The sequence below is a fragment of the Ovis aries genome, chromosome 6 (genome assembly GCF_016772045.2).
Source record: "Ovis aries strain OAR_USU_Benz2616 breed Rambouillet chromosome 6, ARS-UI_Ramb_v3.0, whole genome shotgun sequence".
In the NCBI taxonomy this organism is placed as follows: Eukaryota; Metazoa; Chordata; class Mammalia; order Artiodactyla; family Bovidae; genus Ovis; species Ovis aries.
Window position 1 is genome coordinate 25,476,057 of NC_056059.1, and position 23,667 is coordinate 25,499,723.

Sequence of the window (23,667 nt, forward strand, 5' to 3'; positions counted from 1 at the left end):
TATACAGTGGAAGTAACAAATAGATTCAAGGGATTAGATCTGACAGACAGAGTGACTGAAGAACTATGGATGGAGGTTCATAACATTGTACAGCAGGTAGAGATCAAAACCATCCCCAAGAAAAAGAAATGCAAAAAGGCAAAATGATTGTCTGAGGAGGCCTTACAAATAGCTGAGAAAAGAAGAGAAGCAAAAGGTAAAGGAGAAAAGGAAAGATATATCCATTTGAATGCAGAGTTCCGAAGACTAACAAGGAAAGATAAGAAAGCCTTCCTCAGTGATCAATGCAAAGAAACAGAGGGAAAGAATAGAATGAGAAAGACTAGAGATCTTGTCAAGAAAATTAGCGATACCAAGGAAACATTTCATGAAAGATGGGCACAATAAAGGACAGAAATGGTATGGACCTAACAGAAGCAGAAGATATCAGGAAGAGGTGGCAAGAATACACAGAAGAACCATATAAAAAAGATCTTCATGACCCAGAAAACCATAATGGTGTGATCACTCACCTAGAGCCAGACATCCTGGAATGCGAGGTAAAGTGGGCCTTAGGAAGCATCACTGCAAATAAAACTAGTGGAGGTAATGGAATTACAGTTGAGCTATTTCAAATCCTAAAAGATGATGCTGTGAAAGTGCTGCAATCAATATGTCAGAAAATTTGGAAAACTCAGGAGTGGCCACAGGGCTTGAAAAGGTCAGTTTTCATTGCAATGCCAAAGGATGTTCAAACTACCGCACAATTGCACTCATCTCACATGCTAGCAAAGTAATGCTCAAAATTCTCCAAGCAAGGCTTCAACAGTTCGTGAACCATGAAATTCCAGATGTTCAAGCTGGATTTAGAAAAGGCAGAGGAACCAGAGATCAAACTGCCAGCATCCACTGAATCATTGATAAAGCAAGAGAGTTCCAGAAAAACATCTATTTCTGCTTTATTGACTATGTCAAAGGCTTTGACTGTGTGGACCACAACAAACTGGAAAATTCTTCAAGAGATGAAAATACCAGACCACCTTACCTACCTCCTGAGAAATCTGTACGCACTTAAGAAGCAGCAGTTAGAACTGGACATGGAACAACAGACTGCTTCCAAATAGGGAAAGGAGTACATCAAGGGTGTATATTGTCACCCTGCTTATTTAACTTATATGCAGAGTATATCTTCTGAAACACTGGGCTGGATGAAGCACAAGCTGGAATCAAGATTGATGAGAGAAATATCAATCACCTCAGATATGCAGATGACACCACCCTTATGGCAGAAAGCTAAGAACTAAACGGCCTCTTGATGAAAGAGAAGAGTGAAAAAGTTGGCTTAAAACTCAACATTCAGAAGACTAAGATCATGGTATCTGGTCCCATAACCTCATGGCAAATAGATAGGGAAACCATGGAAACAGTGACAGACTTTATTTTTTGGGCTCCAAAATCACTGAGGATGGTGACTGCAGCCATGAAATTAAAAGATGCTTACTCCTTGGAAGGAAAGCTATGACCAACCTAGACAGCATATTAAAAAGCAGAGACATCGCTTTGCCAACAAAGGACCATCTAGTCAAGGCTATGGTTTTTCCAGTGGTCACGTATGGATGTGAGAGTTGGACTATAAAGAAAGCTGAACACTGAAGAATTGATGCTTTTGAACTGCGGTTTTGGAGAAGGCTCTTGAACGTCCCTTGGACTCCAAGGAGATCCAACCAGTCAATCCTAAAGGAAATCAATACTCAGCATTCATTGGAAGGACTGATGCTGAAGCAGAAGCTCCAATAATTTGGCCTCCTGATGTGAAGAACTGACGCATTGGAAAAGATCTTAATGCTAAGAAAGAGAGAAGGCAAGAGGAGAAGGAGACAAGAGAAGATGAGATGGTTCAATGGACATGAGTTTTAGCAAACTCATAGAGAGGGTGAAGGACAGGGAAGCCTGTTGTGCTGCAGTCCATGGGATCACAAAGTCAGACATAACTGAGCAACTGAACAACATAAAGGATAAGAGGAAGGAAATATAGTTAATATTTTCAGATGAATTCTTAAGTTTTTAGAATGGATCATTGAAATATATGGCTTCCCATGTGGCACTAGGGGTAAAGAACTCACCTGCCAATGGGGGAGACCTAAGATACACAGGTTCAATCCCCAGGTTGGGAAGATTCCCCTGGAAGAGAACATGGTAACCCACTCCAGTATTCTTACCTGGAGAATCCCATGGACAGAGGATCCTGGCAGGCTACAGTCCATAGGGTTGCAGAGTCAGACACGACTGAAGCGACTTAGCACATGTGCATTCAAATATAAAATTAATTTATGTTGCTTAGTCTAATTCCATTTTTCTCTTTAAAAGGAACTATCCCAACTTCATGGTGCACTTGACAAAGTTGATAATTTGTTTATCCTGATGAATAATTTTATATCACCTAATTTGTTTTGTTGACTTTCACGTTTCTACTGGGGTGCATGGAGAGGGGAGGAGCAGAATCTGCATTTCCATGGTGGCTGTGCTCAGTTCGGTTCAGTCACTCAGTTGAGTCCGACTCTTTGCGACCCCATGAATCGCAGCACGCCAGGCCTCCCTGTCCATCACCAACTCCCGGAGTTCACTCAGACTCACATCCACTGAGTCCGTGATGCCATCCAGCCATCTCATCCTTGGTCGTCCCCTTCTCCTCCTGCCCCCAATCCTTCCCAGCATCACAAACTTTTCCAGTGAGTCAACTCTTCGCATGAGGTGGCCAAAGTACTGGAGTTTCAGCTTTAGCATCATTCCTTCCAAAGAACACCCAGGGCTGATCTCCTTCAGAATGGACTGGTTGGATCTCCCTGCAGTCCAAGGGACTCTCAAGAGTCTTCTCCAACACCACAGTTCAAAAGCATCAATTCTTCTTCAGCACTCAGCCTTCTTCACAGTCCAACTCTCACATCCATACATGACCACAGGAAAAACAGCCTTGACTAGACGGACCTTAGTTGGCAAAGTAATGTCTCTGCTTTTGAATATGCTATCTAGGTGGGTCATAACTTTTCTTCCAAGGAGTAAGTGTCTTTTAATTTCATGGCTGCAATCACCATCCTCAGTGATTTTGGAGCCCCCCGAAATAAAGTGTGCCACTGTTTCCACTGTTTCCCCATCTATTTCCCATGAAGTGATGGGACCGGATGCCATGATCTTCGTTTTCTGAATGTTTAGCTTTACGCCAACTTTTTCACTCTCCTCTTTCACTTTCGTCAAGAGGCTTTTTAGCTCCTCTTCACTTTCTGCCATAAGGGTGGTGTCATCTGCATATCTGAGGTTATTGTTATTTCTCCCGGCAATCTTGATTCCAGCTTGTGCTTCTTCCAGTCCAGTGTTTCTCATGATGTACTCTGCATAGAAGTTAAATAAGCAGGGTGACAATGTACAGCCTTGACGTACTCCTTTTCCTATTTGGAACCAGTTTGTTGTTCCATGTCCAGTTCTAACTGTTGCTTCCTGACCTGTATACAGATTTCTCAAGAGTCAGGTTAGGTGGTCTGGTATTCCTATCTCTTTCAGAATTTTCCACAGTTTATTGTGATCCACACAGTCAAAGGCTTTAGCACAGTCAGTAAAGCAGAAATAGATGTTTTCCTGGAACTCTCTTGCTTTTTCCATGATCCAGTGGATGTTGGCAATTTGATCTCTGGTTCCTCTGCCTTTTCTAAAACCAGCTTGAACATCTGGAAGTTCACGGTTCACGTATTGCTGAAGCCTGGCTTGGAGAATTTTGAGCATTACTTTACTAGCATGTGAGATGAGTGCAATTGTACAGAAATTTGCGCATTCTTTGGCATTGCCTTTCTTTGGGATTGGAATGAAAACTGACCTTTTCCAGTGCTATGGCCACTGCTGAGTTTTCCAAATTTGCTGGCATATTGAGTGCAGCACTTTCACAGCATCATCTTTCAGGATTTGAAAGAGCTCTACTGGAATTCCATCACCTCCACTAGCTTTGTTCATAGTGATGCTTTCTAAGGCCCACTTGACTTCACATTCCAGGATGTCTGGCTCTAGATTAGTGATCACATCATCATGATTATCTTGGTTGTGAAGATCTTTTTGTACAGTTCTTCTGTGTATTCTTGCCGCCTCTTCTTAATATCTTCTGCTTCTGTTAGGTCCATACAATTTCTGTTCTTTATCAAGCCCATCTTTGCATGAAATATTCCCTTGGTATCTCTAATTTTCTTGGAGATCTCTGGTCTTTCCCATTCTGTTCTTTTCCTCTATTTCTTTGCATTGATCGCTGAGGAAGGCTTTCTTATCTCTTCTTGCTATTCTCTTGAACTCTGCATTCAGATGCATATATCTTTCCTTTTCTCCTTTGCTTTTTGCCTCTCTTCTTTTCACAGCTATTTGTAAGGCCTCCCCAGGCAGCCATTTTGCTTTTTGGCATTTCTTTTCCATGGGGATGATCTTGATCCCTGTCTCCTGTACAATGTCATGAACCTCATTCCATAGTTCATCAGGCACTCTATCTGTCAGATCTAGTCCCTTAGATCTATCGCTCACTTCCACTGTATAATCATAAGGGATTTGATTTAGGTCATACCTGAATGGTCTAGCGGTTTTCCCTATTTTCTTCAATTTAAGTCTGAATTTGGTAATAAGGAGTTCATGATCTGAGCCACAGTCAGCTCCCGGTCTTGTTTTTGTTGACTGTCTAGAGCTTCTCCATCTGTGGCTGCAAAGAATATAATCAATCTGATTTCGGTGTTGACCATGTGGTGATGTCCATATGTAGAGTCTTCTCTTGTGTTGTTGGAAGAGGGTGTTTGCTATGACCAGTGCATTTTCTTGGCAAAACTCTATCAGCCTTTGCCCTGCTTCATTCCGTATTCCAAGGCCAAATCTGCCTGTTAGTCCAGGTGTTTCTTGACTTCCTACTTTTGCATTCCAGTCCCCTATAATGAAAAGGACATCTCTTTTGGGTGTTAGTTCTAAAAGGTCTTGTAGGTCTTCATAAAACTGTTCAACTTCAGTTTCTTTAGCGTTACTGGTGGGGGCATAGACTTGGATAACTGTGATATTGAATAGTTTGCCTTGGAAACGAACAGAGATCATTCTGTTGTTTTTGAGACTGCATCCAAGTACTGCATTTCAGACTCTTTTGTTGACCATGATGGCTACTCCATTTCTTCTGAGGGATTCCTGCCTGCAGTAGTAGATATACTGGTCATCTGAGTTAAATTCACCCATTCCAGTCCATTTTAGTTCTCTGATTCCTAGAATGTTGACGTTCACCCTTGCCATCTCTTGTTTGACCACTTCCAATTTGCCTTGATTCATGGACCTGACATTCCAGGTTCCTATGCAATATTGCTCTTTACAGTATTGGACCTTGCTTCTATCACCAGTCACATCCACAACTGGGTATTGTTTTTGCTTTGGCTCCATCCCTTCATTCTTTCTGGAGTTATTTCTCCACTGATCTCCAGAAGCATACTAGGCACCTACTGACCTGGGGAGTTCCTATTTTGGTATCCTATCATTTTGCCTTTTCATACTGTTCATGGGGTTCTCAAGGCAAGAATACTGAAGTGGCTTGCCATTCCCTTCTCCAGTGGACCACATAGAGTGTGAACTCAGGTTGGGCTTCTGGAAGCCAAGATTAAAAAAAAAAAAAAAAAAGCAAAATAGGCAGAATATGGTGTGACCATGGCATGATTCAGGCTATCCCCAAACTTGATTTCCTTTTTGAAAGTTATCAAGTAGAAGAAATTTGGAGCCAGCACATTTCCTTTAATTCCTGAACCTAAATTCATTTCTTAGATGGGTTGGTGAGTCCTGTCCTTGCACAGAACAAAGACAGGCAGGAAGGAAGAGAATTTGTCTGGGGAGTTAGATGTAGGAAAGCCTCAGACCCCAAAACATGTAAAGAAGGGAACTCTACTTGGGGGACCCAAGTTGTGTGATGCAATTAATGGGGAGACAAGGCAAAGACTGATGAAATGGAGGAGATGTGTGAATAAATCTGAATAATTGTATCTGGGAGTAGCCATAGGCAAAAACCATTCTGTGGGATTGCTTGTCTCTGAGGCGGTGTTAAACTGTGCCCCTGTCCTCTGAATTAATGCAACACTCCTTGTTTAACATTCTTACTACATTTTTTATGTGACTATGCCTTTTTTTTTTTTGACCATACTTTACATGTGTCTTTTATTTTGCATGTAGTGTGATGAGAATGAATACCTAAATGAATGAGTGGAATGAAGGGATGATGAAGCATCTTTGCAGACACGGGCAGAGCGGGAAGAGGTGTGAAGGGGAGTCTGAAGCAGTGATCATGTTTCACTTCACAGCATGATTGTTCATCAGCCAACTCCAGCTTTCTGGTTTTCTTCTTCTGGCTTAAATGCATGTGACTCTTCTCTCAGAGCCTGCTCCTTGGAAGAAATTCCTCTTCCTCAATCACTGTCCTTTATCCCAAGGCTTTTCTCTTCCTTGGTTGTCATGCCAACACTGCCCCAAGTCTCTCATACTTTATTTTTCTAACTCTGCAAGAACATTATTTTTTATGAGACATGATAATTGAGAAGCAAATGGGAAATTAAATTAACTGCTTAGGAAGTTTCTTAGTGTGTTTATTATTACTTCAATTACTTACTGGGTTGGAAAAAAACAGAAATCATATTTTATTTCCAAGAAAGGATTTTTATATTTAAATCTCCTAAGAACAAGAGTCTGTAGGGTATTTGGAGTCCAGATTCATGATGATTATAGAAGAGAAGGTTAGATTCATGGCTTTCAAACTTTCTTTAGCCATTGAACCCTCCCCACTCTTCTCTTCTGCTGAGAACTTAATAAAAAACATTTTAAATCTGCTTTTAGATGATTAGAAAAGGTAGCACTCCAGACATACTGCCAGTTAGTGGGGTAGGTTGCAATCAGGCTGAAGGAGATACTATGGGATCACTGGCTATCTGATTTTAAGTGAATATTATAATATACATTGATGGGGGATAATTCACTGATGGTTAGGAATGGTGGTCTGGAGAAAGTTTGGATTTAAATTCCACTGCTTCCTAGCTGTGTGACATTAGGTCAGTTCCTAACCTCTCAACACCTCAATTGACTCATTTCTAATATGGGGATAATAATGTCAGCCACTACATAAAGTTATTTTACTAAACTAATATAATGCATGTAAAGCACTTAGCACTATATCTGGCATACGGTGAGCATTCAGTAAATGTTAGCTAATATTTTTATAATTGTATCTATTAACAGCCTGAATTGATTTTTACCCATGCACAGTACCGGAAGTTTGCTGCCCGGTACAGCGCCACACTATTGTGACACCTTTAGTGGAAGTCCACCAGGAATGCACTGTAACAAAGGTTTGGATTTATCTGCCTGTTGTGGTAAGAGATTGTGTGTAATCAGGAACATGAGCCATCTTAACAAGAGGATGTTAGAAAAAATTTCTAAGATTTGGGCTTCTGTTAGGTGAGTCTCAGGAGAGTGTCAGGAAATGGAGCTTTGTCCTGGATTGGATGCTGTCAGGAAACAGAAACAATTCTGACTGAGCATTTCAAAAACATTTATCAGGAATAACATCTATCAAGACAACACTCATCAAGGAGGCAACAGGAATGAATCTGCTGTAATTGGTAAGGGAGCAGTATCCATTTCAACCAGCTGCTTTAGTTATCTTTCCTGTGCAACAAGTCGTCCCCAATTTTAGCAGCTTAAAGAACAACCCTTTATGACCTCACACAAAAGAATCTGCCTGCCAACACAAGAGACGTGAATTCAGTCCCTAGGTTGGTGAGATCCCCTGGAGTTAGTAAAGGGAGGAGAAAGAAAATGGAGAAGGAAATGGCAGCCCACTCCAGTATTCTTGCCTGCAAAATCCCATGGACAGAGGAGCCTGGCGGGCTACAGTACATGGGGTTGTAAAACAGTTGGACACGACTTAGTGACTAAACAATGACAGCAGTTTCTGAGGATCTGGAATTCAGGAAGGCTTAGCTTGGTGGTTCTGGCTCAGGGTCTCTCTTGGGGTCTTCTTCAAACTGTCAGCTGGGGTTGCAGTCCCTGAAGACTTGACCAGGGTCAAAGTCCAGCTTCCAGTCTCACACACACGTCTCCTGGCAGGGAGCTTCAGGTCCTCTCCATGGGGCTGTTCAGTACAGGTCTTCCCTTGTGACCCAAGACAGAGAGCATGGAAGGAATATATTCCAATGACTTTTATGGTTTAGTCTCAGAACTACACTTCATCACCTCCACCTCAGCCTATTCCTTAGAATCAAGTCACTGACTTACGTGCTTAGTCGCTCAGTCATGTCCAGCTCTTGCGACTCCATAGACTGTAGCCCGGCAGGCTCCTCTGTCCATGGGATTTTGCAGGCAAGAATGGTGGAGTGGGTTGCTATTTCCTTCTCCAGGGGATCTTCCTGACCCAGGGATCGAACCCAGGTCTCCTGCATTGCAGGCAGACTCTTCACTGACTGAGTTATGGGGGAAGCCCAATCAAATCACTATATCCAACTTACTCAGGGAGAGGGGAAGCTCCACCTCCTCAAGGGAAGAGTACCCAAAAATGTGCGGACATGCTTTTTAAATCACCAAAGTCGGAAAGTAGAATGTTTGGTCATTTTTGTGATTTGAGCAATGTTCTTAGTGTGTGTGCATATATATGTGTGTGTACATCTGCTGGAGTGGCCGTGCTTTGTCACCCTATTTATTCTTTAAAAAAATTTAGGGTTAATCAGATGAGACAAAAAACATTATTGATAACCTATTCTATTCTAAGTTTCTTGGAACAGAGAGTACCTCTTAATCACTTCAGTACCCTCCACCAATATCCCAGCACCTATACCGTAGTAGAAACCAACAAAACCTCACTGGATGTGTGGAAGATTCACTGAGTGCTGGGATAACTGAATGGCCATTTATACTGGTGACATTTGTGACTTAAAAAGGAGATTTGGCTGACCTGAGTTTCCAAGACTCCGATTTGATTTAGTTTTTCCCTTTCTCAGCTGCCCAGTCAAGCCATCCTGATTGTAAAACTAGTCAAGCACTTACATCCTTTGTGTTCTTCTAGCTGCTGGAGGGAGGTTCCACTCTTACCATGACTTAGCTCTTTCTGAATGCTTGTTTGATTTGCTACTTTTTGAATAGATTCCCCTGTCTGAATTTGGCAAGAAAGGTTTCTTAGGAGGTGTTAAAATGAAGTCTTGGTAAGACAACTCAGGACAGTCCCCATCCTGAGCCCTGGGATATCTAAAGCAGAAAAAGCTTTCATTAAAAAAATTCTTTTTTTAGTTGTTTTGTTAACAGGCTATCTCTGGGTTAAAATTTGTTAGCATTAAATTTAAAACTGGCTGATAGAACTTGTTTTAATACAGTAGTTGAATGTCAGTGCTGTCGTTGCAGCGTAAGAAGGTAGTCAGCTTTAGGCTTTATACTTAAAAGGATTCATTTGTGAGTGACTGTTTCTGAGTGTGTCGCAGCCCCCGAATCTGTGTGGTGGGTCACCCTGGAGAACTTCAGTGGCCCAATTTCAGCTCATCTGTCCCTTTCAGTGTGATCATAATTCACTGCCCCTTCCTGCCTGGCGCTTAGCTCCTCATGCCACAACACTACCCCCAGACACCCAACAGGCCACTGAGAGAACACACACCTGCCTTCTGGTCGTTGTTGTTGTTCAGTCGCTCAGTCGTGTCCAGCTCTCTGTGAGCCCATGGACTGAGGCATGCCAGGCTCCTCTGGCCTCCACCATCTCCCAGAGTTTGCTCAAACTCATGTCCATTGAGTCAGTGATGGCATCCAACCGTCTCATCCTCTGTTGTCCCCTTCTCCTTTTGCTGTCAATCTTTCCCAGCATCGGGGTCTTTTCTAATGAGTCAGCTCTTTGCACCTGCCCTTACTGGGACCCATTTTTTGGTGTGCCATTCAGGACCCCACACATGCCCTTTCACTCCTCCTTGCTGGAGAAGAGAGATACTGTGATACTTACTCCCTCTTTTGGATGGAGATCCCTCATGTATCAGTTCCTAGGGCTACGCTAACAAATTACACAGACTTGGTGGGTTAAAGCAATAGGCATTTGTTCTCTCATAGCTTCTGGAAGCCAGAAATTCAAAATCAAACTCTCCACTGGGTTGGATTCTTCTAGAGTCATTGAGACAGTTCAGTTCAGTAGCTCAGTCACGTCTGACTCTTTGCGACCCCATGAATCGCAGCGCACCAGGCCTCCCTGTCCATCACCAACTCCTGGAGCCTACCCAAACCCATGTCCATTGAGTCAGTGATGCCATCCAACCATCTTATCCTCTGTCATCCCCTTCTCCTCCTGCCCTCAATCTTTCCCAGCATCAGGGTCTTTTCCAATGAGTCAGCTCTTTGTATCATGTGGCCAAAGTATTGGAGTTTCAGCTTCAACATCGGTCTAGGCCCGATCTCCTTTAGGGTGGACTGGTTGGATCTCCTTGAAGTCCAAGGGACTCTCAAGAGTCTTCTCCAACACCACAGTTTAAAAGCATCAACTCTTCAGCGCTCAGCTTTCTTTGCAGTCCAGCTCTCACATCCACACATGGCCACTGGGAACACCGCAGCCCTGCCTAGCTGGGCCATTGCCCCAACCTCCCCTCTAGATCTTGGCGGCCGCCAGCACTGCCTGGCACCCTTGGCTTGTACTTGCATGCTCTGATCCCTGTTGCTGTAGTCACAGCTCATTCTTGGCTGTGTCTCCCCCTTTGTATCTTCACATGGCCTTTTTATGGCCTTAGATTTGGAGAAGGCAATGACAACCCACTCCAGTGTTCTTGCCTGGAGAATCTCGGGGAAGGGGGAGCCTGATGGGCTGCCGTCTCTGGGGTCGCACAGAGTCGGACACGACTGAAGCGACTTAGCAGCAGCAGCAGCAGCATTAGATTTGGGCTTCCCAGGTGGTGCTAGTGGTAAAGAACCCACCAGCCAGGGTATGGAAGACCCCCTGGAAGAGGGCATCACAACCCACTCCAGTATTCTTGCCTGGAGAACCCCATGGACCGATGAGCCTGATGGGCTACAGTCCAAAGTGTTGCAAAGAGTTGGACATGACTGAGCGACTTAGCACACATAGCATGACCTCAATTATTTACATCACAAAGACCCTACTTTCAGACAAGATTGTATTCTGAGGTTCTGGTCGACATGAATGTTAAGAGAATATTCAACCCACTGCTTTCTTCCCAGCTAGACCTCCCAGGTGTATAGAGCAGTATTCAAGCTTGCTAAAGACTTTCCCCACACCTTGAGCCTATATCTGTGTGAAGGCTTACATATCTAAAGAGAAGAGATCTAGAAAACCAGCCTTTCATCATCAAATACACATGTATTAACAAGAATGGCAGTTCAGAGAAAATAACGTGCATAAAAATCACTCAAAGCTGAGACTTCCCTGGTGGTCTGACAGTTAAGCAGTTAAGACTCTGAGCTCCCAATGCAGCGGGCCCAGGTTCAATCCCTGGTCAGGGAACTAGAGCCCACAAGCTGCAGCTGAAGATCCAGAACTCTGCAACAAAGATCCTGAATGCTGCGATCAAGATCGAATGCAGCCAAAAGAGAAAACTCAAATCTCACCATGTGAATCCTATTAAGGGTAGTTATCATGCATTGGACAGATCTAAACTGTGTGTGATCTTCAGTAATAATGATAAAAGCTAATAAGTGTTGATCATTAATCATTTCTCAGGGAATGTGTAAAGTATATGGTATCTCATTCAATTCTCATAACCATTCTGTGAAATAGGTGCTTTTAGTGTTATTCTTACTTTATAGATGAAGAAATTAAGGCTTGAAGAAATCAGGTAATTTATCAAAGGTAGAGGCATTCTCAAATGGATGTCAGAGTCCAGAGACCGAGCTCTTAAGCACTGTTCAATGCAGTCTCCCTACAAGAAAGACATTAGCTCCTCCATTTAGCAGATAAGCAAAATGTGGGTATAAGAGATTACATCAACTGCCTGAAGTTTCCTAGCCAGTAAGTCTGAAATGCAAACCTGCTGAAATCTGCTTTGCTTGCATCTAAATTCTTTATACAGCACTTGACTAGCTATTTAGGCTCTATAGTGCCCAGTGATGAAAGCAATGGGGAAAAGAGGGTGGCTAACTCTTTGAGAATAGAGATGATTTTTAAAAAATGAGGTAGAACCACAGATGATGACCTGGGTGTGTTTACCCTAGCCTGGGTGTGCCTGGTAGTTTGTATTCAAGAGCACTTCCTCCCTCCCTGAGGCTGACTCTGTGTGTGGGTGAGCAAGCCAACAAGGGCTTCATGCTGCTCTCTGCTCCTCAGATTTAGGGCCACTCAGACTATTGTACAGGGTTCTTCACGCTGTGAATGACGGCTCAATGTAGAACTTGATTTTAGAACTCAGACTACTTGTCTTCCAGCTCTTTTTCTTTCCCTTTCCTCCTCATCTTCTTACCTTTGTTCAGCAGTCCTAGAAACACTTCCATAACCCACACTTAGTTTTCATGTCACTCAAGTAGTACGTCGTTTCCCCTTCGAGATTACCTTTGAGGTTTATTTAACTTATATTCCTCATTTCTAAAACGGGTTTAGTAATCCCACACATCTATGGTCAATTAATCTTTAACTAAGGAGGCACAAATATACAATGGAGAAAAGCCTCCGCAGCAAGTGGTATTGAGGAAGCTGGACAGAGCTACATGCAAGTCACTGAAGTCAGAACACTCTGTCACACCATACACAAAACTCAGCTCAAAATGGCTTAAAGACTTAAACATAAGACAAGACAGACGGCACCACAAAACTCCTAGAAGAGAACACAGGCAAAACATTTCTGACATAAATCATAGCAATTTTTCTTAAGTCAGTCTCCCTGGGCACTATAAATAAGAGCAAAAATAAATTGGACCTAATCAAACTTACAAGCTTCTGTACAGCAAATGAAACCATAAACAAAATGAAAAGATAATCTATGGAATGGGAGAAAATATTTGCAAATAATGCAATCAACAGGGCTTAATTTCTAAATATACAAACAGCTCATACAACTCAATGTCAACAACAACAGAAAAAAACACCTGATCGAAAAATAGGCAGAAAAACTAAGTAGACATTTCTCTAAAGAAAACATAGAGATGGCCAATAGGCATATTAAAAGATGCTCCATGTTGCTAGTTATTAGAGAAATATGAATCAAAACCACAATGAGGTATCACTTCCCGCCTGTTAGAATGGCCATCATCAGAAAGTCTACAAATAATAAATGCTGGAGAGGGTGTGGAGAAAAGGGAACCTTCCTAAACTGTTAGTGGGAATATAAACTGGTGCAGCCACTATGGGAAAATAGTATGGCACTCTCTTAAAAAACTAAAAAGTTACCATATGATCTACCAATCCCAGTCCTGGGCATAATTCTGGAAAAGACAAAAATTAATTTGAAAAGATATATGCACCCCAATGTTCACAGCAACACTATTTCAGCAGCCAAGACACAGAAGCAATCCAAATTTCTATCAACAGATGAATAAAGAAGATGTAACATATATATATATATACACTCAATGGAATGTTACCCAGCCACAAAAAAGAATGAAATAATGCCATTTGCAGCAACCTGGATGGACCTAGAGATTATCATACTAAGTGCAGTAAGTCAGACAAAGATAAATATCATATGATGTCACTTATAAGTAGAATCTAAACAAATGATAGAAATGAACTTATTTACAAAACAAATAGATTCACAGACATAGAAAACAAACTTACGGTTACCAAAGGAGAAAGAGTTTGGGGGGTAGGGGGTGGGGTGGGGATCAACTTGGAATTTGGGATTAACAGATATACACTACTATGTATAAAACTGATAAACAACATAGTAACACCATTTTCCTTGGAGGAAGTTTATGAATATTAAATGAGATAATGAATTAATGAGATAATAAATATTCACTACCATTAATTGAAAGAATATTCAGTTAAAAAGAGAAAGAAATAGATGTGACCGAAGTTGTTGTTCAGTCACTAAGTCATGTCCGACTCTTTGCAACCCCATGGACTGCAGCACACCAAGCTTTCCTGTCTTTCATTATCTCCCAGAGTCTACTCAGACTCATGTCCATTGAGTCAGTGATGCCATCAAACCACCAGATCCTCTGTCATCCCCTTCTCCTCCTACCTTCAATCTTTCCCAGCATTGGGGTCCTTTCCAGTAAGTCGGCTCTTCCCATCAGGTGGCCAAAGTATTGGAGCTTCACCCTCAGCATCAGTCCTTCCAATGAATATTCAGGACTGATTTCCTTGAGGATTGACTGGTTTGATCTCCTTGCAGTCCAAGGGACTCTCAGGAGTCTTCTCCAACACCACAGCTCAATAGCATCAATTCTTCGGCTCTCAGCCTTCTTTATGGTCCAACTCTCACATCCATACAAGACTACTGGAAAAACCATAGCTTTGAATGTTCAAACCACTGCACAATTGCACTCATTTCACACACTAGCAAAGTAATACTCTAAATTCTCCAAGTGAGGCTTCAACAGCATGTGAACCAAGAACTTCCAGATGTTCAAGCTAGCTTAAGAAAAGGCAGAGGAATCAGAGACCATGTTGGCAGAAATGTGGCCATATCTCTTATTTTCAAGCATATTCTGATACAAAATACTCTCTTTTTCTGTCCTTCCTTAGTGCTTTATGCACTAAAATGTCTCAGAAAATTATTATGTGTGTCCAAATTATACTTCCAAGATGAGGTCTCAAGGATTAAAGGAAGTGATATCTTGCTTGTTTGCTATGTTGCTTCAGTTGTATCCAACTCGTTGTGACCCTGTGTATGATAGCCTGCCAGAATCCTCGGTCCATGGGATTTCCCAGGCAAGAATACTGGAGTGGGTTGCCATTTCCTCCTCCAGGGTATCTTCCTGACCCAGGGATTAAACCCATGTCTCTTATGTCTTCTGCATCGGCAGGTGGATTCTTTACAAGTAGGGCCACCTGGGAAGCCCCAACATCAAAACCAAACCCTTAATTAGACTGTTTTGATTTTTTTATATTAAGAACAATTATTTGTTATTATTATTTTTTTAATTTTTATTTGTTTATTTTTGGTTGCTCTGAGTCTTTGTTGCTGTGTGTGGGCTTTCTCTAGTTGTGATGAGCAGAGGCTACTCTTTGTAGTGGGGCTTGCGCTTCTCACTGCAGCAGCTTCTCTTCTTGCAGAGCACAGGCTCAAGGCACATGGGCCTTAGTAACTGCAGCATTCAGGCTCAGTAACCGTGGGCCATAGGCTTAGCTGCTCCGCAGCATGTGGACTCTTCACAGACCGAGGATTGAACCCATGTCTCTTGTACTGGCAGGTGAATTCATATCCACTGCACCACCAGGGAAGTCCTAGACTCTGTTGATTTTTTTAATTAGGAAAAGAAAATTCACTATATTGGAGGCATAATTAAAACTTTTATTTTTAAGTCAGAAGTTTCTTGGTTTGAAATGATCCAGGACAATCTGCAGAGTTATTCACAGTTTAGTCCTCCCCTACAGGATGGCTCAGACCTCATTTAGCCAGTGGCTCTCCCATGTTATGCAACCCTGGGTCTTGTCCTCAGTGAGAACTGCCATACAGCTCCATCCTGTCACATACCATCATTCCTCAGACCAGAAAAGAAAAGCATAGATCGTCAACAATGCCCTGGGCTCTTCCCCCCAGAAGTGCAGCTGGCTGAGGAGCCTCCAAGTCAGCCTTAGACACCCAGGCACCCACTGCTAATCTCCAAGCACAACTGAGCCCTGCCTTTTTCTTTTACCACTTAGTGGAGATTCATGTTTTATACTTATATATTGCCATTTTTTCCAGGTATATTATAGAAGTGAAAGAGTGCTGCAACCGTGTCCTCTGAGAAAAACTGGCAAAGATAAGCTAACCCTTGAGGAAGTTACGTTTGACCCCGATAATGAAACCAAAGATGGTAAACGATCCAATGACAGCCTCAGAAGGGCAGCAGGTACAGGCAGAATCTTCCTCAAAGTGTGGTCTTTAGCAGGACGCAAGGTAATCCAAGGGCTTCCCTGCTGGCTCAGATAGTAAAGTCTAGGACTTCCCTGGTGGTGCAGTGGATATGAATCCACCTGCCAGTACAAGGGACATGGGTTCAATCCTGCCTGCAATGCAGGAGACCTGGGTTTGATCCCCAGGTCAGGAAGACCCCCCTGGAGAAAGGAACAGCTACTCACTCCAGTATTCTTGCCTGAAGAATTCCATGGACAGGGGAGCCTGGTGGGCTACAGTCCATGGGTCACAGAGTCGTATATGACTGAGCAACTAATACATACCCAAGATTATCCGAAGAGATGGTTTCGAGCTATGCTTTCGAAACCATCTATGGTGAAAAACCCTTACCTTCCCTCCCCCACTCCATCATGGACTGATCCTCTTGTACAATATAATATAAATGAACCACCAGAAAAATGAAATAAAAAACCAAAGATATAAAAATACTAGCCTGTATTTTTCTAATTATTAGATTCAATAGATATATACTTATTCTGTCAAGTTGCTATAAAGTTTTCTAAATACTCTCAGCATTGGTACTTAGCCCATTGCTCCAGAGTTAAATGCTTCACTTTTATTTTAGCTTCATTCTTGCCAAGCATGGACACACAGTCAACTCTGTCCTATGCAGGATAACCATGCAGGTCCAGAGAGGTTAGCTTTTCTAACCCAACCCAGCCAAAATAAAATAAGTCTAACTCTTTTTTTTTTTTTTTTGAGACAATCTTGGCATTCTTAAGGAAAACCTTAAGAATTTAAAGAATTCCTTTAATCCCTTTCCTCTTATAATAACAACACTAGCTGACCATATGATCTCAATTTGCTTCCAGCATGAATGTACTAGGGGGATGGGGTGAGGTGGATTTACTTTTGCAGTATGATACACACGCTGCTGCTGCTGCTAAGTCACTTCAGTCGTGTCCTCTTGCGACCCCAGAGACGGCAGCCCACCAGGCACCTGCATGTAAACCCAGATTATCTAACTACCTGTGGGACCAAGGACAGATTGTCTGAGACCTTCTATAGTCAGTTTTTTAATGCCTTCCTCAAAGGATCATTGTAAGGTTTTGACTTAAAAAATCCAAGTGAATTGATCACATATTAGTATTTAGCAGGTAGTGGGTTACTTAAATATTAACTCTTGCCTCTATTTCCAGGGCCAGCTGGCATCTATTATAATGGATTGTGGACCCATTCTGATTAATTGGCGCTCATGCCTTTCAGGGCTGATAAATATTTTGAATATTACATCTGTCTATTATGTTCCTTGTGCAGAATCTGTTCAAAGGTTATAGTGGTTAGTATCATAAATTAATAAATGATGAATTGGTGTATAGTTTATCAATTCATCATGAGTGTGGTTCATGTGAATCAGCCTTCAGAATCCAATCAAACTTACACATACTAAGAGAATCAAGTTGTTGAACTTGCAAAGCTGAGAAGTTCCTAGGCCACAGAACCCATGGAGATGGGATTCAACATTCCCCTGGATCTACCCCCTAACCATCTTAATGATAATTTAAAACACAAGGAGAGCCTGGGTGGAACTGCAGAAAAAGCTGATTGACTATGAGAGCCAAATTCTTCTTGTGCCAGGCAGAGTTCCTTCTGAATATGGAGTGGGCTTTTGTAATAGAGGAGTGGTCTGTGGGTACTTTGTCTGTGGGTACTTCTGGTGCTAATATTCTGGACTCTTACTCCATGTTTTATCCAGACAAGCCCTGAAAGGAACTCTAGAAATAGAAGCAATCCGTAGGCCATGTCTGGAATGAAGCACTGCCAGGCCTTGGTGCTCTAGAATTATTTTCAACTAGTCCTCAGCCTGACACATAGCAAAACCAATTTTCCTATCTGCTTTGTTTTATTCTTAAGGGAAGCTCAACAGGAGGACAAAACAACTTGGATTTATACTTTTCCCACAATTCCTGACCTCTTTAAATGGAAATTCTCATCAACTTGCACACTGGGCTGACGAGCTGAGCACAATGGAGATGTGCTGGAGTGATGTGAAGCCCTGGCATTATCATGAAATATCTTCTCAGGATTCTTTCCCTGCTCAGGTTCTGCGTGTAGAAAAAAATTTTCTGAAACTGCCAAGCATAATCTCACACTGCAGTTCTGAGAGCTGTCACTGCGTACCTGAAAAAGGATTAGCAAAATCTTAGCCTGTCAGGGCAAAGCTGCAGAAAGTCCATCTCAACCCAGCTTTCCAGCTTTTCCTCATCCTCTCCTGGCTTGGCATAGCTCAAGGATTAAAGGATAAGTTTCAGCTTGCAGCTGGTTGTTTGACTTACCGCCTGAGTTTGGAGTGTTTGAAAATTTTAGCCGCAGAGGCCACAGTGAAATTCCACCTTCAGGTTTGGCAGAACACAAGTCACTGTGGCTCAAGTTATTAGCAGATTTTTTAATGCCTTGGAATATTCCAATTGTGTAACTATTTCTGCTTATTAAGAATGATTCAGCAATAAACAGAAGTCCATTTCCCTGTGGACACGAAGGCCTCTTTCCTACTTTTTTAACCTTAGGGATATCATTTAGTGTACTTTTCATACACTGAGTGTTCCACAGTTTGATGGGCACTTCCACACACAGTACCTCACTTCAGCTTCATGACAAGCCCTGAAGTCAGATAATTTCCTTTCACTGGGAAGTTCAGAGCATTTAGTGTCTTGTCACGAGCACTTACAAGTCACTGCTAGAGCTGATACTCAGACCTAGTTCTCCTGACCCCACTAACTAGTATGACTCCACTGCTGTCAATGTGAGACTAGGTGATCCGACTCCTGACTGAGGTCCACGACGGAGGATGCAGGGGAAGAACCAGGACTCAGAGAGGACAGCTGACACCCTGAAGCTCACGTGACTCTGCCCACCACATACACAGACTGTGTGATGATGCCGGTGCACAGGGGTGACCAACTCAGCTGCCTGGGACTGTCCTGGCTTTAACACTAGGACTCCAGTGTCCTGGGAACCCCCTCAATCCTGGAAACCAGGATGACTCGCCAAGAGTTGGACATGACTGAGCGAACTTCACATGAGGGAGTTTACCAAGTGAGGACTTCCATATTTGTGCTGGCACCTCGCATATTGGTACTCTTTTGTCTTTGTTCATAAGTAAACAACTTTTTGTTGCTGACATAAACTTTGCCATCTTTGATTTGAAGATTAAGACTCAGAATAGATGTTTGGTTCACTTAACTCTTAACTCTGTCTGGTAATACCTGTGAGGCATGCTGGGTTTCTTCAGTGTTTGGCTGCTAAGAAAATGGTGCTCCCAGTCAAGGCTGATTGACTGGTAATGCTTTTATCTGTGGATTTAATTTGGCCAGTGAGTTAGCATGACTAATTCTAATTGATAATTTTTTTTTTTCTTTCATGTACTTTCTTCTTCTTTTTTTTTTTTTTTTAAATATATTAGCAATCTCATTCCTGGGCATATTCTGGACAAAAGTATAATTCAAAAAGATACATGCACCCCTGTATTCATAGCAGCACTATTCACAATCACCAAGACATGGAAGCAACCTAAAGGTATATTGGCAGATGAATGGACAAAGGTGTGGTGCCGGGGTCCAGCCCCGGTGGATCCAGGGTGATTCGAAGGTGCGGACGGAGTCGGCGTCCTGGAAAACACTTATTTAATTACAGATATAGAGGGAGATTAGAAACAGATAGTGTAGTAGGAGAATTAGTGGAGAAAAGAGGCTGAGTAACTGGTTTACATGGAATACCAATCACCACCTACGTAGGCCACAGGCGTCTTTCCATTCTCCCAAAGGAGAGGAGGCACTGAGGCCTCCCCTAGTCCAATCTCAGAAGACCAGGCAGAATTAGAATGTGTTGGTGAGTACCCACATTTCAGATGGGAATTCAGCCAGGAAAGTGGAGAGCGAGAAAGAAATGACATGGGGGAATCAGTCTTTCCAGAAACTGATCCGATTTCTTTATTTTTCAGGTTCGTTTATGTACCTTTTTGTTATACATAGGGATGAATACAGAGTCACGCGGGGGTCAGCAGACCTGACCCTTGTCACAATCAGCTGCTTCATATAAAACTATACAAAGGTCTTATGAGTTTCATCATCTTTTAGCCATGAGGTCTGCTGACATTTTATGGCCCCTTCTGATACCCATCAGTTAACCAGAAAACTTATTTTTCCAGGGGTGATTTTTTCTTAAATCAGGCGCCACCCTCCAAATAAAGTTGCATTTCTATAGGGTGAGGGTGTAGTGAGTTACAATCAAGAAAGGAATTTACTTAACCTAAGGTTTAACATGATTAATCTTAAAGGTTAATACTTATTTCTCCTATATGCTAGTTATATTCATTATAAGGACAGGAATATGGAGATTTAGCAGCAAGTATTGGCTTAACAAATGTAAACCCTTCACTAATGTTCCCCTTAAGATATATTTTGTCTTAAGATAGTGATAAAGTTACATAGCATAGTGATTTATAGTGATTTATAACAAAGTACAGTGATCTATAACAAAAGAGAAGATTCATTAACTCAAAAGTCTAGTATTGCTAACATAAAAAACTACTATATTCCCTTTTCTATCTTCCAGATACATTGATTAATATATTCCCAGGTGCCTAACGATATGGAGGCCTGATGGCAATCATTGACTCATCAATGAAAAAAGCCCTACACTAATACTCCAAACTCTCTGTGCTGTTTATGGTTGAGAGGTTGTCACACAAGCTAGTCTGCAGGCAGAGAGGTTTGACCTGAGACATCCTTGTCACACCCAGGGCAGGGAATTAGCAGTAATTATTGGCAGGACAAATGAAAAAACCCTTCACCAATATAATTCCTAATCATCCTACTAATACTATACTAATGATCTTCTAACTTCTCAAAAGAGTCTGTATTTAGAAAGTTTTAAAACATCCCATGCCTCTCACAGTTGGGAGGCTGTAAACAATTACATGCGGCCGGACGAGCCTGATCAGGCAGGCCAGAGAACCTTCAGAGTTTGTAAGTTGAAACACTCTTATTACGCCCAGGAATTTTTATTAACTGGAGCTGCAAGTTAACTCCTTCTCTGAGAGAAATGGTTATGAGGGAGAGCTCCCCATAAAGTACTCTGGTTTGGGGGGTAGATGCTCGGGAACAGGGGGTTTCCTGAGGCTTGATCACGCCTTTGCGTATGCCAAGCTTCCTTCCTCATGGCCTTTGCCATGGGCGGAGTTCCTCACGCTGGCTCCCAACAGTGTGGTACATATATATAATGGAATACTACTCAGACATAAAAAAGGGTGAACTAATGATGCTTGCAGCAACATGGATACATCTAGAGATTATCGTACTAAGAGAAGTAAAATGAAAGAGAATATCATATCACTTCTATGTGAAACCTTAAATTGGCACAAATGAATCTAACTACAAAACGGAAACAGACCCACAGACATGGAGAACAGACTCGTGATTGCTGAATGGGACAGAGGTTGAGGGTCGAAGTGGGAGACAGGAGTTAGCAGACGTAAGTGCTACATATAGGATGGATAAACAAGGTCCTTCTAGTTCATAATCCTGAATTAGGTATGTAGATTTTAAGGTGGACCTACAACATTTAATATATTACACTGAGAGAGGTATCTGTGGGCAAAGCTTATGCCAGATTTTTAAAAGAAAATTTTGCTCATATCTGTTGTCTAAACGTATATTTCATGATCTGAACAGCTTTATAGACTTGGAAAACTTGCCCTACTGACTGATTCCACAAGAGTAAAATCTCCTTTGTGTAAAATGAATTTACTTGGAAGTGAATTTGCCAGTGCACTCCCAAATAGTGTGAAAAATAAAATCCATCCTGCCTATTCTCCTATCAATAGTCAGGAAATCCCAAAGATTCCAGCTCCATTGTATCTTATCTTCAGAAAAAGTCCCTTGAAGTAGTTAAACAACTACTTCAGAAGAGTGAAACACTTGCCAAGTAAATGAAAACCCTTAACATTTGAGAGCCAGATACAGGCTGGACTTCAGCTCCCTTTCTCCTCTGCACTGTATGCCTCTGTGCCATGCACAACTTTTACAACTGTACGAGACAGCTGTGTGTAATGGTGATTTGGGTTCAGTCCATAATCTGTCCACACGCAGAGCTAACAAATTTTACACATTTTTCATTCCCTCAAATATCTAGAAACCACAGTTATCCATACCCATGTTCTATATATCCTTGACTCCTCTTTTCTAATTTTGACCTTTTATTCCAATCTTTTACATTTTCTTGGCCTTGTTTTCATTTATGTTTAATTACATGTTTTCCACAAACTACATCAAGTCTCTGTGTTGTGAAGTATTACTAGAACATCAATAAATACAATATACACCAATAAATACACACACATCCCTAAACTCAGCTGTGCCTTGCAGAGCAGCTAAAGAAGCACACAATCCATTTTTTACTGAGTTATGTTGAGCTGAACTAACCTGATATGTTTTTATATCCCCAGAAATATGATGGATAAGAAAGCTTTCAGTCATTTTCAATAGGATTGACCATCTTGTCTTTGTTAGAGCTCTACTCATGGTTTGATCATTGCAGGTTACCATATTTCTTTTCAAAACTGACTGCCAAGGGTGAGGGTTATGGCCCGTTGGAAGTCTTGAAGACATGAGTCATATCACTCAAGGCAGAACTTTTGAGCCAGGCCATTTATCTGAGGGCGCAAGATGCTGTTATTTACAGCAAACTGAGCTAAACAACAGGCAGAAAAAGTCTGTTTACTGAAACACAGCACAAAAAGAATGACAGAATGGGCACCGCTGGGAATGTGAGCAGAACATTTCTGTATCCTCACGATCTAATAATGCGGGTCTGGTTGTTAGAACTTGAATATCTTAACATAATTGAATACTTGGGGATATTTCTTGGGGAATTAAATGCCTGTTGAGCAAGCATACCCTGGGGGATGAGGGAGAGCAATGGGTTAGGATTTCAGAGAATGCCAGTAGAAACAGGATAAAACAGCATATGGGAGCTTTTGCAGCAAGAAAAATGGAAAAATGTGGCTTCTATTGACATTATTAATAACTGAATTTCAGGATAGCTGGGCAATTGTTCTGGTAAGCAAAATGTTTCCATAAATTGACTTTCAGTGACACATACTGCTATTTACTACTTCTCAAGACACAAAATGTTCATTCTTAGATGTTTCCAGTATGACTTTTTTCTGTCATTCTCAAGCACAAAAACTCCTCAATGCTCCACGTAGTTTATATTTATAGTTTGACTTTAAATCTCAACTATCAGTCCAGCAGGAATTAGTGTGGGATTGTGATGTGAAGTTTCTAGCATCAAGATTGGGCCACATTGCACTGTAACCCTTTTCATATGGGGTCATCACTGCAGACGGTGACTGGAGCCGTGAAATTAAAAGACACTTGCTCCTTAGAAGAAAAACTATGACAAACCTAGACAGAATATTAAAAAGCAGAGACATTACTTGCTGACAGCGGTAGAAAAGATAGAAGGCAGATGGAGAAGGGGACGACAGAGGATGAGATGGTTGGATGGCATCACTGACTCAATGGAGACATGAGTTTGAGCAAGCTCCAGGAGATGGTGAAGGACAGGGAAGCCTGGTATGCTGCAGTCCATGGGGTCACAAAGAGTCAGACATGACTGAGTG

At 41.9% G+C, this 23,667-nt stretch overlaps 2 protein-coding genes across 16 annotated transcripts in view; one reads left to right on the plus strand and one right to left on the minus strand.

The window, feature by feature from the left end:
• Positions 1-23,667, minus strand: part of C6H4orf17 (chromosome 6 C4orf17 homolog) — a 98,638-nt gene that overhangs the window by 49,032 nt on the left and 25,939 nt on the right. The gene's annotated exons all lie outside the window — the stretch shown is intronic.
• The window catches only part of LOC101111713 (all-trans-retinol dehydrogenase [NAD(+)] ADH7), a 63,282-nt gene that overhangs the window by 17,319 nt on the left and 22,296 nt on the right, over positions 1-23,667 (plus strand). Inside the window, 2 exon segments of the mRNA XM_027970860.3 lie at positions 15,831-15,978; positions 22,745-22,809. Of these exon segments, the coding sequence (XP_027826661.2) occupies positions 15,831-15,978; positions 22,745-22,809 (213 nt within the window).